This window comes from Clinocottus analis, unplaced genomic scaffold (assembly GCF_023055335.1).
Source record: "Clinocottus analis isolate CAN_PGR_092001 unplaced genomic scaffold, fCliAna1.0.p SCAF_18, whole genome shotgun sequence".
NCBI lineage: Eukaryota > Metazoa > Chordata > Actinopteri > Perciformes > Cottidae > Clinocottus > Clinocottus analis.
The window spans coordinates 17042741-17059317 of NW_027175909.1; the positions used below are offsets into that span (position 1 = coordinate 17042741).

General features: G+C 46.2%; 1 protein-coding gene across 4 annotated transcripts in view; it reads left to right on the plus strand.

Annotated features, from left to right (window-relative positions):
- The window catches only part of LOC137788574 (A-type potassium channel modulatory protein DPP6-like), a 170496-nt gene that overhangs the window by 140800 nt on the left and 13119 nt on the right, over window positions 1–16577 (plus strand). For all 4 annotated transcript variants that reach the window (XM_068581438.1, XM_068581441.1, XM_068581437.1 and 1 more), the window contains 7 exons: window positions 551–645; window positions 1121–1195; window positions 2589–2641; window positions 3243–3324; window positions 8368–8488; window positions 15446–15600; window positions 16243–16340. In XM_068581438.1, the coding sequence (XP_068437539.1) occupies window positions 551–645; window positions 1121–1195; window positions 2589–2641; window positions 3243–3324; window positions 8368–8488; window positions 15446–15600; window positions 16243–16340 (679 nt within the window). The remainder of the gene's footprint in view (window positions 1–550; window positions 646–1120; window positions 1196–2588; window positions 2642–3242; window positions 3325–8367; window positions 8489–15445; window positions 15601–16242; window positions 16341–16577) is intronic.

The following is a 16577-nucleotide window of genomic DNA, read 5'->3' on the forward strand; positions in this document are numbered from 1 at the left end:
TTGCGACCATATTCGTCCATTTGAGGTCCTTTTGGTGCCTTTCTCTGCCACGCTTTTGTCTTATTTTGAAAGGGCAGTGGAAGAGCCATTTTGCGTGTCTTGAGTGTGTTGGACCTCCCACCACTGGGGGGCGCAATGCCGACTGCTGCTGCTGTCAGGCCTACATCATTAGGAGAGGCATTGGGCTAGGTGCTGCTCATTTTGAGGACGCAAACAATTTTTTGGACTGTTTTATGGGACATTGCTGCAACAGAGAAAGAACATTGTTCATAGTTTATTTTATGATTTGAGTACCGGCAACTAAGTTCTGTCGATGAGGTTATTATTTAGTTTTTTGGTAAGAATAAACACGACGGACTTTCACCACTGGACTTTGTCTTTAATCAAACGCGTCAGAACAAACATCAAGTGAGCAGCCAAGTAGTTGCTCACGGTTAAGGAGGCAACGGGCAATGTTTGTGTGATTGGTGTGATGTCGATGACTTTTTAAAATGACGCTTTCCCGCAAAATCTGCAGTCAAACGCTCTTTTTCTCCCCGTTTCCTCGCAGGCAATGAGCTGTTGTACCGCAATCGCGACGGCGACGTGGTCAAGTTCAACGTGGACACCGAGGAGAAGACCGTCCTGGTGCACAACAAGAAGTTTGTAAGTCTTTTGTCGTCCTTTCCTCTCTCCTCCCTGCACTAAAGAACTGACCGTGACTGCCCGATGAATTAGATTAAAACTAAGTGTCAGCAAATCAAAGCACCCAGAGCTCTTTTTTTAATGTTTTTTTTATTACAAAGCTTTAATCAAATGATCCGCAGTAGCTGTAGAAATGTGAACTGCGTAGTTAAAACGCAGGGCGTGGGCACGCGGGGGTAACGCGGAGATGGGGAAATGGAGATGTAGCATCGGGGTGACGACACACAACATTATGTCCGCCATCAAAATTGCCGAGCCCCATTGCCAAGATTAATGCAACTCCCGTTGGCTTCGGGAGCCGAGCAATCCGTCAAACGCAGTCATTTAAGGACTAGTTTAATGAAAAAATACCACGCATGGTTAAAGGTCTCATCTTTTTATCTTCTCCCCCCTCCTCCCACCCTCCATCCCTCTTTCCCTCCACTCTGCCTCTCAGGAAATGTACAAAGCCAGCAAGTACGAGGTGTCTCCCGACATGAAGCATGTGCTGCTGGCCTACAACGTTGCACCGGTGAGCTTCTCATTTGTTCGCTTGTTTTTTGAATTAGCGAAGTGACAGCCAAATATGTCAGCCGCCCTCCACGGGCACGGCGAGGTGGGGGTGTGCGCTCGTACGGTGCATCACAAAGGTAGGGGAGAAAGGGATGGATGGAGGGTGAGGAGTGGAGTGGTGGATGAGGGGAGGGAAGTAATCATGGCGGGTTGTGAAGGCCTGTCGCACGCCGCTGCCGGCACAGCCGAGCGGAACTGTAGCGCGAAGGGGGAGGAAGAGGAGAGAGGGGGGAGGCGGGAACACAAACAAACCCCTCGGCGCTCCAAAAAAAAAAACCAGGAGATGAGATCGACGGGAGGAACAGGAAGTGCCGGCTGGGGATTTGCCGTTTCTCTGCAGTTGCGAATAAAGCGTCCCGCGGCGACAATATGCGACGCCACGCAGACGACACCCTGATGTGCATCAACGCGTCGCGGCCCCTAAATGTAGAAGTGGATCCGATGTGTTGGATCCTTTCTGTCGCTGCCGAGGGGAGAGATGCCGGGAGAGGCGGGACCTTCTGCGTCATCGCCTGAAAAACACCACGACGCACTCGAGACGCCTTTCGCTGCATTTGTTTGCCGTTATTATTCCATCCAAACCTCCCCATCGCCTCCATCCATGGCTGCCGCTGCGCGCTCGCCGTGATGCACACTCGTCTCTGTGGCGCTAACGCACGAGCGAACCGTCCTCCATTTTGAGTGTGAACGTGTCTGTGGTTGGCAGAGGGTTGGTGCGTGCCTGCGTGGAGCACGCACCGGGTGAATTGAGTGAATTTTAACATGAATCATCTGTCAGGAAATGTTCATAAATACTTAAATGTTCCTGTAAAAGTCACCGGGAAAACGGCCATTCGGGTAAACTCAGAGTAAATTGAAAGCTGGACCGTTGGGAGTGAATGTATGCTTTAGTCTCTTTTGACAGGTGACACTGTCGTTGCACTTTAAGTGCTACTGACGTTCAGTAATATAAGTTGTAACACACATAAGTAGGTTTTCTATTTTCGCCTGTTATTATATTATATAGTCTTTTGAATATTGTGAAGTGTTAAGTTACTCTTTAACCTTGGCAGAGCTTGAGATGTTGAAAAGTGTTGTTGTTGTTCATTTTTGTCAACTTTTTCAGAAATACATATATATTCATGTGTTCTTTGAGGTCAAATTACTGGTTTTGTAAATGGAGTTAACAGACTGTAAAGAGATCAGAGAGAGAGATACATAAAAAGCTTAGACGTACGCTCAACAAAGAATACTTTATATTGTACTTCATAATATTCTTTCTGTGTATAAATATACGTAGTCGGGATGAAGGTGGAACTGCGATCTGATTTCATGTGAAGATGTCTGAATCCTTCCTGCTTCCTCTCCTCCAGATGTACCAGTATTCCTACACGGCCTTCTACATCATCTGCAGTCTGGATACTCCGTAAGTGGCCGGCGTGTTTCCCTTCATGTGTGACTCCGTGACCTCGTCCCACCTGTCTGAACGACTTCCTGTGTGACCTCACCTGGCAGGCGGCGAACACGCCGTTACTGAGCAGAGCGAGTCGGCGCTCTTTAGCTGCATCTCGACCTCTCTGAGCACCATCCCTCTGTTTTTAAAAACACGGTAAAAAAAAAGAAGTAGAGAGTGAGACACAGAACCAGGACACACATCCTCCAGAAGCCAGAACTCGTAGCGCCGACTTGCACGCTACGGCCATTTTGCCCACCGCACTTATTTACCTTTTTCCACCCCAGGTTGCAGAATGACAGCACCGGCAGCTCAGGTCCATTTGTGTGCTGCCACCTAGTGGCGATGAGGTGCAAAAAGGGGAAAAAACCACCTCAGCTAATGACCTCGTTCATCCTCAGTCTGAGACAAAGACGCAGATGCAGCGGCGCCTCTGGTTCACGCCGCCTGCACCGAGCAGCTCTGAGTGTTTATGGAGACGCTTGAACCTCTCAGACGCGCCGCTTCCTCTCAGCTGCAGACGCTCACGCTTCTGTCTGATTGCATCGTGTCCTCTTGTGTCCGTGCACCTCAGGGCGACGTGGAACCTGAACCCGCCAGAGGTCAGAAACGCTCAGCTGCAGTTCGCGGGCTGGGGGCCACAGGACCAGCAACTGGTAAGAAGAACTGTGACATCATGAAGGTCTCTGTGGTGGTCGATGACGAGCTCAAACTGTCTGCGTTAGTCTTTTAATCAGGATGCTTACGCTCATGGAAAACCTGGAAAAGTCATGGAATTCTAAAATGGTTATTTCCAGGCCTGGAAACGTCCCCAAAGTGTAGTAAAAGTCCTGTAAATGTTATATTCATGTGTTCATGACGTTCATTTAGTTATAAATAATGAATCTGCTTTTAAAACATATCAGCAGCATACATACAGGCATCTATATGAATGTTTATTCTTTTAATCAAACTATTGTCTCTCATTCATTTGAGTCATTTAAGGTTTACTGTCTGCTTTGAATCCTCATTGTTAGTTTAAATACTACATTTTATCACTTTGTACTGTTCACACACACATTTCACACAATGTTTGATCATGAACATTTGGCTAAAGTCATGAAAAAGTGATTAAAGTCATGCACCAATTTTTAGTTTGGGGATGAAATTTTTGAGGAAAGGGCCTAAAAATAATTTTAAAAAGACAATTTCCAAAAGGTTTGAACCAGGTTCAAGGATATTTCTTAAACTTCACTGCAGCTTGTGTTCTATTTTCTGCTTTTGACCGTTTTTTAAATGTTTTAAAGAACGTTCTTACCTGTTTTTAAATCGTGTTTCCTTCTGCTTTCTGCGTTCGGATGCTTCTAAAGGTTTTAACATGAAGCGTTTAAATCTCCTTCATGTAGAAACGTGCGTTACAAACAAACTCGCTTTGCAATCACAAAGGAAACATCGGAGGCTTTAGGACTCGGATGTTTCCTTCGTGCTTCACGAGGGCAGACTCGTCCTCGCGTCGCCGCCGCGGTGCGCACATTAAACTAATTTGTCCCTCAAAATCATCCTGATGGTTCTCTGAGATTTCCCAGTAAACACATCTCAAGTTAAACGCCGTCGCTCCACTCGTGTGGCGCGGCGGTCCTCTGCAACTGGAGATGAGTCATTTCCCGCCTCCGTCATCGCCGTCGAACTTGTCAGCGCGGTAATGAGCTCCAGTCTGTCGAACAGAAACCGAAGTGATAACATTCTGCGGCACAATGCTATTAATTACCTGCTATCTCCACAGCGGATTAATTAAGGCGGCCGCTAGACGGATACAGCCTCGAGTCTCCCGCCATTAGTCACCGAGTGGTTTTAGCTCCATCAGGCGAGTTGTGTTAGCGTGACACCGAGCAGCAGCAGCTGGTTTCCCCCCCGAAGGTTCGGACGTCCTCTGTCGGCGAGGTGGAGGTCGAAGTCGGAGACGACGGCGGGAACAAGGAGACGAGGGCCGGGCCGTCGTGTCGCGCTGCCGATAAGCAGGAACCGGCCCGCCTGCGCTCCGGTTCCCAAACCCCTCCTGCCTTTAATTAAATGCTGCCTTCTTCCCCGTGGAGAATGAGCACGTGCATGCCCAGATGTACGCTCCCAAATACAGCTGTCGAGCCACATGTTGAGCATCCTCTACGCTGAGGAGTCGGCGTTTCTCGGTAAATCGGTGGCATCTTCATTTTGCACAAAACGTTACAGAAGCAAATCCTCCAGTGACTCAAGCAGCTTCCTGTTGCCTGTAGGCAGCTAATCTTTAACGCGTGTGTGTGTGTGTGTGTCTGCTTATGTGTGTTTGCGTCTGTTTGTGTGTGTGAAAGAGACCGAGAGAAAGAGAAGCAACCACAAGGCTTGGTCTAATTCACCAATAATAATAATATTTTATTGTACGCGGAGCTTTTCTAAGTCCTCAGACGCTTGAGGTCGACTCTTTACAGAGAATATAATATCTTTATGTCCGACAACATGAATACCTTTCATCCCTTGTATGGATGAACTTTATATAAAACGCTTTTGATAGAATCTTTCTTTTGACCTTTTCCTCTTTTTATACTTTTTTCAAGCCTTGACTCCCGTTGAGAGCACTTTATTTATCATATTTAATATGTTGCTGTAACCTTCGTGTTTCTCTCAGTGTGTTCGGTTCATTCTCCTCCTGAAAAGCGCCGTCGTTCTATCCGTGAAGAGGTGGAAAGCGTTCTCTCGGCGTGCTGCTGAGGTTCTCAGCCGCCAAACGTTTGTAGAATCTCGTCCAAAACATTCTCGCCGAGGACGAGCGTGGATCCTCGCCGTCGCTGGCCGACTGCCGCCTCCCTTCAGGGAACCGGGCCGGGCCTTCTGTCGGCGCTGAGGCCGACACTAGCTGCTGCACGGGGCCTCCATCTGCTGCAAAGTGGCTCCAGACCACGCAGCGGCCACAGCTCACGGAAAACTGACTGTGACAGAGTCTGTGTTTAACTTCATTAACCCTCGAGCCCCAAAAACAGAAGCTCAGCTCTTCTGCAAGGTCTCGATCTCTCAAGTCATACGGGTCCATATACGGGCGTCTGGTGGGATACGGCGAAGGAAAACGTCAATATGAGCCAATTGTTCAGGTTTGATACTATTTCAGAATAAAGATCTGCACTAAATACTTAACTTCACTGGATCAAACTTTGCTGAGATTCTCTTAACACATACCGATTATATCCATGAGTAAAATGAGAAAACATCCTGGAAGATTTTCTTTTTTTCTTCCTTTCCTGTGTACTATCATAAACCACTATACTGGTAACAGATAAATTAACTTCTTATCTAGTCTCACAAGGGTTTTCTGTATATTATACCTTTTTAAATTATTCAAATAGACCTTGTGGTTTGAGGAGATAATCAATATTTAGTATCGGGATGCAAAGTAGAGATGCAGTTCAGTTTTTACTCGAGTGTGTTTACTTAATGTCACGTTGCTGCAACATGTTGTCGAGTAAAAGATTGAAAAGTGCTAAATTAGTAAATAGGATAGAGTCTCAGTGTGGTGTTGATCCTTTATGCGGTGTAAAAATCAACATTCAGCACCGTGAAAGTCGGGTACAAGCCGCTACTACCTTTGGTGGGTGTCAACGTTAGCTCCCCGCGAGCTGTACCCAGCTAGCGCTGCTGCTAGCTCCCCGCTGTAGCAAGCTATCGCTGCTGCTAGCTCCCCGCTACTGCTGCTGCTACTGCCCGCGTCACTGCTGTCCATGTCTGGTGGTTGTCGTAAAGCTAGTGGGGAGCTAGCAGCAGCAGCGCTAGCTAGCTACATTGGGGACAACCACCAAAGGAAGTAGCGGCTCATAACCCGAGTTTTACGCTAATTGTTGACAGCTAACGGTATCAGATTTCCTGCTGCACACCGTCCCAACATTTAGACTTCTCGCTGTGGATATTTCCAGGAGTATCCTCGACAAACCGGAAGCAGGAGAGCAACTCGAGGCCGACCGATTCCCTAATCCTTCAGATCCCGAGCAAACCCGTTCCTGTAATAGCCGCAGATTGATTCCGGCTCGGCATTAAGGTCGTAACATTTTAAAAATTCTCGCCCCTGAGAGCCACCCGCCCTATCACGCTCACCGTGGGCGCTGATGATCTATTATTCTCTGTAATGAAAGAGTTGACCTTCAGTTATCTTGAAAGCCCCGCAGGTCTGTCGGCGGAAAGCGTCAAAGTCAGAATTTGGTCCCAAGGTTTCGCCGTCTTTTCAGAACAGTCTTTTCACAAATTGAAAAGACTTCTTTTTCCTCTTTTTCTTTTGTCAAAATCTTTGGTGTACCTCTATAATATAAAAAAAGAGGTGTCATTGACAAAAAAAAGTGCACTTTTTTTGTGTGTGACAGGTGAGGAAGCACAATGCTAACCCGGCTCATTCTGTGTTTTGGCCCCCGGGTTGATTTGAGCTGTGATAGCGTGACTTCTAACCTGTCTCCACCTGCCAACAACTGTGTCGGTATAAATACCAAACTGCCCTCAGGCTTTCTGCTGCCAGTGTTGATACTAATAATAATATAACAGCTTAAAGTTCGCCGTCGGAAGGCTGTCAGTCGGGGTCAGGTGGAAGACATCTTTAGGAGTTCAACCCAAGAACACCAACGCCGGGTGATTTTTCACCCGACTGATTGTGGTTACGTAATTTTCATTGTGTTGCTTTTCTATAAGTTGTGTGTCCTTGTGTAGCTTCATGCTGCTACGATATTGAAGGTAGGCGTGTCTTGTTAAAGGTAGGCGTGTCTTATTGAAGGTAGGCGTGTCTTATTGAAGGTAGGCGTGTCTTATTGAAGTTGGTGGGCGTGTCTTATTGAAGGTAGGCGTGTCTTATTGAAGGTAGGCGTGTCTTGTTAAAGGTAGGCGTGTCTTGTTAAAGGTAGGCGTGTCTTATTGAAGGTAGGCGTGTCTTATTGAAGGTAGGCGTGTCTTATTGAAGTTGGTGGGCGTGTCTTATTGAAGGTAGGCGTGTCTTATTGAAGGTAGGCATGTCTTATTGAAGGTAGGCATGTCTTATTGAAGTTGGTAGGCGTGTCTTATTGAAGTTGGTAGGCGTGTCTTATTGAAGTTGGTAGGCGTGTCTTATTGAAGTTGGTGGGCGTGTCTTATTGAAGGTAGGCGTGTCTTATTGCAGTTGGTAGGCGTGTCTTATTGCAGTTGGTAGGCGTGTCTTATTGAAGTTGGTAGGCGTGTTTTATTGAAGTTGGTAGGCGTGTCTTGTTAAAGGTAGGCGTGTCTTGTTAAAGGTAGGCGTGTCTTGTTAAAGGTAGGCGTGTCTTGTTAAAGGTAAGCGTGTCTTATTGAAGGTAAGCGTGTCTTATTGAAGGTAGGCGTGTCCTATTTTAATGACGATTCCCTAATCTCTCACCCAATTTTGAACCTTTTTTTAGGGTCCCCCATGATACCTGTTTTTAGTTTCATGAGAAGTTCTTTAGGGTAAAACAAAAGAAGAGTACTTCACTTTGCCTTGTATTGTTGTATTTTGATATATTTTGATGAGAAGTATTTTTCATCACGTACATTATTTCGGGTAAAATCCCCGACGTCGGTGTTGTAGAGAGTTGGTCTGAAGATCACATTGCCTCTCCAGAAGTTGACGCGTTTCTTGCCAACGTGATGATGTAATTTCTCTCTCTCTCTCTCTCTCTCTCTCTCTCTCTCTCTCTCTCTCCTCTCTCTCTCCTCTTTGCTTCATGTAGATCTTCGTGTTCGAGAACAACATCTACTATCGCTCCAGGGTTGACAACCGCTCCATTCGCCTGGTGTCTTCTGGCAAGGAGGGCGTCATCTTCAACGGGCTCAGCGATTGGCTGTATGAAGGTGAGGCAAAACACAAAATGGTTGCCATCCAAGGAAAAGGTTTTTTTTTTTCCCCCACGGAGAGTTGAGAAGTTTGAAACCGTCGTAAGAGTTTCAGGATTTATGCTGATCCGAGGTGACCGTCTTCTAGTTCCTTTAAAGTTACATCTTGGCTGCATTGGCAGTTTTTTATGTTCCGTCTGCTTCCCCCCGAGAAATACTCTTTTGCAAGATCTTCACTCTGAAAATGTGGGAGCAGTCAAATCTCCCACATAACCCTCTAAAAGATAATCTGAAAATACGCATTTATGCACAAACAAGCGCGTGTTAAACGAGCCTCAGAGGTTTCCCGTCTTTATGCTAAGCTAAGTTAGCCACTGCTGGCTGCAGCCTCGCATTACCAACAGACAGTAGTATCGATGTTCTCGTCTAACTCTCAGTACGAGAGTGAATTTCCCCAAAATGCTGAACTTTTCCTCTAATCAGCCGGTTCCCAACCTCAAAGTGAGAAACAGCAAAGAGCCACAGCTTGAATCATAAGATCAGAAAGAAGACAACGCGTACTTTTCACTTTGATAAAACATATTCAACATGTGAGACAAAGCTTCTTTTTAAATGTATTTGTTGTCACTTCAATTTGTATTCATTTAGATATATTAACATTAAACATTCATACAAAAATGCGGTTTGTCAGACAGTAATAAAGTTTCATTTTAAGTTATTTTAATGATCTTTTACATGTAAATTTGCATACTCAGCCCTGCTTTTAAACCTGCTTTTTCCTCACACAAATCGTGCCCAGAAAGCTTCTTTTTAAAGTAAAAAACAGATTCAGAAGCACTGACGTACGTCTCCGTGAAGTGAACCTCTCTCCTCCGTCACTTTAGCGTGAACACTCGCTGCAGTTGTTGAATGCATTAGCACGTAATGACACGAGACGGTCTTGAACCCCCGGGCTCCATCCCACATTACTATTTCTTTGTTGTCGCATTCGGTTCCTTGCAGGTAAAATAAAAAAAAAATGGTGTTAACTTCCCTCTGCAGCTTCCGGGAAAACGACAAAAGAAAATGAAAACGCGGCGGTTGACTCGACGCGCGCGCGGCGCTCGGCTAACGAGTTTACATCGTCTGCGCTCCGCTCGGGTCGGCGGGAAACTGAGACGTCTCCCGACGCCGCGGAGATGTTTAATCCCGGAGTGAGATCGCAGGACGATGCGTCTCCGTTGGCCTCGGAGGATGTAGAAGCTGTGACACCAGAGAGGTTATCTGAGGTCAGCCACAGCTGCGTGGGGGTTTGTTTGTCGTGTTCGGCTCCTCTTATCTCTCCGCGTTAGCCGGGCTGACATTTGAAAAAACCCTGCGTCCATCCTCCAGGAGCAATATCCATTCCCGGGCATTTAGACATTAATCAGAGCGTTATTACAGCCCCCCTCCCCCCCCCCCCCCCGCGATGACTTGTATTTATGTGCCGCTGAAGGCCGGGTAATTTACACTCATCATTATTGCGGGATAAATCTTTCACTGAGAGATAAAAACACGGGAGCAGATTCATAACGTCGAGATAAAAAAGGGAATTGTGGAACAACAGAATTACATTTTGTCCCAGTTTAACAAATAGATAGCGTGATTGAGATTATTCGAGGGTGTAGTGAATATTAGGTGCTCATCTTTATCTTCATGTTTGCCTGTTATCGTGTACTATTTAACCATTCACTCCAAATGAATGAAATAATCAGACTTTGGATGCAGTGTTGATGGAGTTCTAGGCACAATCCAAAGATAACAGGCGTAAACTAATTATTCCTAATCAAGATTATCATGATCAGATCTACTTCAAAGGGTTTTAGAGGATGAATTGGTTTTGTTTACCTGGTATTGTTATTGTATTGTTTGTTTATCTTTGCTATTAAGCTAAAGGTCACGATGATTAATATTATTGTCAAACTCCTTTTCTCTTCGTTGGTAAGTGCTTGAGCCTGTAAATAGATCTCTGGCTCTGGCGTCTCGCCAGGTTGTGTGATGTTTACATTCATCAGAGTATTTTCCATGCTAATGAAGCCGGGCTCCGGCCGAGGTCGCGGCGAGGTCACGGCAAGGTCACGGTGAGGTCGCGGCAAGGTCGCGGCGAGGCTCATGCCGCCGCGGAGGAGGAATGAGGTCTTAAGCTCCGGCTGTCGCCGAGCGGAGGATTTGATGCCGAGAGGTGAAAAGGTTGAAAATAATCTCCCTGAACATCCTCTGGCCCGCTGCCGTCTTAATCCTGAGTGTGTGTGTGTGTGTGTGTGTGTGTGGATGTGTGGGTATGAGTGTGTATGTGTGTGTATGTCTACCAGTGTGTGCGGCTGTGTGAGTACGGTTGTGTGTGTGTGTGTACGAGTGTGCGTGTGTGTTTTTGCGGCTCTGTACATACAGTTGTGTGTGTATGGCTGTGTGTGTATGTGTGTAGGGTTGTATATGTGTGTAGGGTTGTATATGTACGTGTGTGTGTGTGTGTGTGTGTGTGTGTGTGTGTGTGTGTGTGTGTGTGTGTGTGTGTGTGTGTGTGTGTGTGCGCATGCAGGAGAGACAGAAAAGACGAGAGTAGAGCAGAAATTAAAGACTCACATCCAGACCCCGTTGGCGTTGTGATTATCTCGCCGCGGCGTCCCGCGGCGCCGCCGCCCGAGGAAGCAGCTGTTCGCCGCTCTGCTGAGATAAAAAGCCGCCGCCGCCGCTCTGATTGGAGTCGTGTTTTCGCCCCGTAGATGTTTGGCGAGATGCTCGTTGGCGGGTCGCGTCTGTTTATCGCCGCGCTCGAGGCCCCGAGGAGCCGCGTCACCGCACGCCGGAGACGAGCGGGAGATGAACGCCACGACATGAAAACTGTTTAAAGTTTGGTCACGGAAACAAACTGCGACTGATGTGACACACACACACGGAAATAGTGTGTCTGTGTGTGTGTACGAATGTTGGTGTGTGTGTATGAATGTATGTGTTTGATTGTGTACAAGTTTGTGTGTGTATATGTGAACATATTTGTGTGTGTGTGTGTGTGTGTGTGTGTGTGTGTGTGTGTGTGTGTGTGTGTGTGTGTGTGTGTGTGTGTAGATACCAGTATTTGCCTCCGTGGCGTTCTCATTGTCAGATATTGATTTTAGAGTTGCTGCTAAACTAAATTGTCGCATCAACAGAAAACACACTCGGGGCTTTGCGTCTGTGGAACAAATGGAGCGTAAACGTGTCCTGATGGATCTGTTGTGTTGCTCCATCAAACTGTAAGTCCTCTTTAGGATTTAACTTTGGAAATGTCCCTCCAGAGACACACTACACATTACACACTGCTCCAAAGGCAGAGCAGGAAACATCACCTAATGTTTCACATGGGATGGAACAACAACAACAACAACAACAACAACAAGCTGAACGACCATCGCAGGCACATGGATGCTAACTTCAGTATCTTTCAACCTGGACCCATGTGTCTCATGTGTTTGTGTAACTAGTGACTACAGCTTCTGGAATTGATCCAAGATCAATAGCTATATTGTAGCCCAACGGCTACAATACCGCTAAAAAAAAAAATTAGGACCCAAATTTTTTATTTTTTTTAATTAATTATTAGGACCCAAAAAAAAAAAAAAAAAAATATGGACCAAAAAAAAAAAAAAAATTTGCGTTTTTTTTTTTTCGTTGCCTTTTTTCAAGTCAAAAAAAAAAAAAAAAAAAAAAAAACGAGGAAAAAAAAACGGTAAATGTTTTTTTTGTTTTTTTTGACCCAATGTTTTTTTTGGGTCCAGATATTTTTTTTTTTGGTCCTAATATATATATATATATATATATATATATATATATATATATATATATATATATATATATATATATATATATATATATATAATTTTTTGGGGGGGGAGGGGTGCTAATTCTTTTGGCCGAAAAAAACAACCCCTGAAGCTAGCGCTAGCGAGGCTAATATAATTTCCTCTCTTGACGAAGCCAAACTGGACGAGTGGACTCCATTTTCCTCGTTATAACCTGGTGGTTACAGCAGAGTCCTGCGTGTCGTTGGGCAGAGAGTTGCGCGTGAAGACAGAGGGAACGAGGGATTCAGTTCAACGGTTTCTGCGTTAGCCGTGTTTGTCTTTACTCAATTATGTCTCTTTGTTTTTTGTGTCTGACCAAGTCCCGCCCACAGGTCACATGACACAATCACACACACACACCGGATCAAGCCACAGGCGTAAGAGCCTTCATTAAACGCTTTCTTCCGGTAGAATCCACTGTCATCTTTCTACGTTGAGCCACGAAGCTCAGCCTCTGAAGACGCTCAGCTATTAATCGATTCTATTCTTGCTCAATTATCACCTGCGCTGTGGAAACAGCGTGCGCTATTTATAGCGGCACGAGTTTCACCGTCTCTCAGCTCGGGTGGAGAAAAAAAACTCAGTGTGTCGCGTCATCGAACCCAAACCGGTCCTCTGAGAGATCCCAGGATTCCACCATGCCAAGTCGCTCTTTTTTGTCTTTTCTTCATGTGACAATCAGCCGAGGACTCAGTTGAGTCTCAGAGGTGACCGTAGGATGGATGTGATAGGTGGGGTGGACCTCACTCTGCTGAGCATCCAGAAGTCGTCAGACTCCAGAAGGCTGCGTTCCTCTGTGACGTGGCGCTTGCTCTATTTTACGCTTTGGAAACGGCTCGCTGCTGCCATCTGCTGGAAACATGCGGACGCACGTCACAACATGAGGCGCCTGCTTGATCGTTTTGTCCACGCAGCCCGAGTGCTTCACCACGACCACATGACCACATGGCTCGGGGAGAAGGCACTTCTTCTGTGTCCAGAGAAATGAACCAAACGCCACCGGCGAGGTTTGATTTCCTTCCCTCGTTCTCACCCGTTCGGTCGGCCCCGTATCCGACACTCATTCATTTCCGGCTCGCCACTTGACTCTCATGAATTAATGACGTCCTTTACTCAGTGAATTATGCAGTCGGCGCAGCGGGAGGAAGAGAGGGAGGGAAGGAGGGAAGAAGGAGAGGAGACGGGCCTCTGACAGCTCACCTTGGCGATCATCACTGGGAAGAGATGGAGAGAGAGAGGAAATGAGAGCCTGTTCCTTTCTTTACCTTCACTGCGCATCAGGATACTTCTAGAAACAGAACTCTACTTTCTCCTTGACGAGCCGAGGTGACCTCGCCCCCCCCCCCCCCCCCTCCCTCGCTGAGCGGATCCACTCCACATGAGAAGCTGTTTAAAGCTGCTGCTGGTGAAAGTCAGCAGAACGAGCCATGCGAGCCATACAATTTTTTTTTTTTTTTTAAAATTGAAAAATTTCAGAAAAACAAATTTGAAAAACTTTAGAAAAAAAAATTAAAAATTTGAGAAAAAAAATTAAAATCTGAGAAAAAAAGAAAGATTTGAGAAAAAAAAATTGAGAATTTTTTTTTAAAAAATTTGAGAAAAAAAAGAAAAAATTGAGAAAAAAAAAATGAAAAATTTGAGAGAAAAAAATTAAAAATTTTAGAAAAAAAAACCCAAAAAATTGAACGATTTTTTAAAAAAAAATAATTATTTTTTATTTTTCCCCTTGCAACCGCAGCATAATGTCGTCCTGTGCGCTCCATCCTTCATCCGACGGAGTGATCCCATCATCCCCCTCTGAGCTCTGCCAGCAGGGTGGACGTGGACACAGCATCCAGACAGGAAGTGCCACCACGAGGCTCTTCCTCCTCACGTCATGTGTGCTCGTTATTTATTCACCCGGCTGTGACGATCACTTCCGCAGGAGCGCGCGTCACCCGGGCGTCTGCGCCGAGTGACGCGCGCCGCGTCTGACGCCGCACGCTGCAGGAAAATGCTAATTGGCGGTTGATGTTTGTTAATTCCCCCGAAGCGAGCGCCCGGTCCCGCAGATAAACAGCATTACTGAAATTTTAATTGCAAAAGTTGCTAAAAATGCAGCTGCTGGCGCGTCGCAGCTGCATTAAGTGGAAGTGTCTCGCCGTCGCCACGGACTTAATAATGGAGACGAGGAGAAAAGTTCCCTCAGTGAACTTTCATTTGCATAATTTCTTAATAACCCACTGTGTTGAAAGAGTGTGTGTGTGTGTGTGTGTGTGTGTGTGTGTGTGTGTGTGTGTGTGTGTGTAGCTGAAGAGATGGAGGAGCTGGACTACTTTACACTCCCATTATTTTCTCTGTCTGGTGAACAAGAGTGCGTGCGATGGCGCCGTGATTTTAAATGCACACGGGGCGTCTGAGGGGAACCCGCTCGGTCGCACTCTCTGAAATGAGTTGACACACACACACACACACAGACACACACATACACACACATAGAGGTAGGAGACAACCCAACAACCGGTGTGGAGAGATTGCTGTTTGCTTCATTTGCAGGAAGTCTGGCACCGAGCTCTATTTGGGTCGCTGCGCTGTTGAGATTTATGACCTGAACATTTGGTCGTGTGTGTGTGTGTGTGTGTGTGTGTGTGTGTGTGTGTGTGTAGTTTTAGGAGAGCAATACAGAGTGAGTGAGTCCAAATATAACAAACAGGTCAGGCGAGAGTCGGGCAGCAGTCGTGCTGATCCGCGGTTTTTCTTTCTTAGAAGATTTATTGTCCTCTTTTTTTCATGGAGGGAATTACACAAACATTCATTTGTATATATTCATAACTGTGTGTGTGAGGGCGGTATCTCCTGCTCGGCTTTGTCGCAGTGTTTTTGTACTCGAAAACGGCTCAACTCCACGTCCGTAAATCACGTGCGGTCGCCGGCGTTCGCGCGACACTGATTCAAGGAGCGGCGGCGAAAAGTGAGCGAAGCGCCGATTAATCCTGACGACGCGGCATCTTTACAAGTTTTAAAAGACATTTTCAACACCTGATGATCTCACCAGGACGATGCTGTTGGCCTGCAGCATCGTTACCTCGTGCCTCTGCGGTGTGTGGTTTTAATTGTTATTGTTATTGATGATTGACGGCCCGTTCGGTTCTTCCAGAGGAGATCTTCCAGTCCCACGTGGCCCACTGGTGGTCTCCAGACGGCGCCCGCTTGGCCTACGCCACCATCAACGACAGCCTGGTGCCCCGCATGGAGCTGCCCATGTTCACGGGCGCGCCGTACCCGACGGGGAAGGAGTACCACTACCCCAAGGTGACCCGCTTCACCCCGCTGAACACTGTGGAGCCATGTTGTCTCCAGATCTCTTTTCCCTGTTTGAGTCCTCGTTTGAACCCCAAATTAACTCCAATACTTGTGTTTATTGTGTGTATTTGTTCAGCAAAGTCTTGGGGAAAAAATGTATGTCTGCAAAAAAATCACTTTTAAAAGATATTTTGATGGTAACTATGAACATCCAGCATGATATGAGCCAGATTCCCCAAAAAAGCCTCCTGGAGCGTCAATAAGACCTTTATGGAAAGATTAGGACCTAAAGAATCAGAACCTGCAACAAAAACCACAATAAAACAAAGTCTTTTCCTGTTAGGAAGGAGTTTCAGTCAAAAAACTGTGTTCGGTTTGAAAATGGAAAACAAATATGTATTTCACGCCAAAAGATTGTCTGAATGGGGCATGCTGGGTATTAAAATGGACGCAGGAAGATTTTCGCGCACAGTTTCTAAAAGTTTAAACCCGTCTCACACTTTGGAGACGAGTTTCCTTCGGGTTCTTTCGATGTTCTATCAACGCTCCTCTCTTCTTCTTCTTCTTCTTCTTCTTCTTCTTCTTCTTCTTCTTCCTCCTCCTCATCCTCTTCTTCTTCTTCTTCCTCCTCCTCCTCCTCCTCCTCCTCAGGCCGGCGAGGAGAACCCGGTCATCACTCTGTACGTGGTCAACCTCAACGGGCCGCTGCACACCATCGAGATGAGGAGGCCGGACGACCCCAGGATGGGGTGAGGACGCAGATGATGACGTCATAGTCACACGCGTGTGTGTGTGTGTGTGTGTGTCACATCTCAGTTTCATCACAAGACGTCTTTAAAGTTTCCTCTGTTTTTTTTATTCTAGCAACACACACAGTCATTAGTGTGTGATGAGTGTGTGTGTGTTGCAGTGAGTACTACGTCACCATGGTGATTAGTGTGTGATGAGTGTGTGTGTTGCAGTGAGTACTACGTCACCATGGTGAT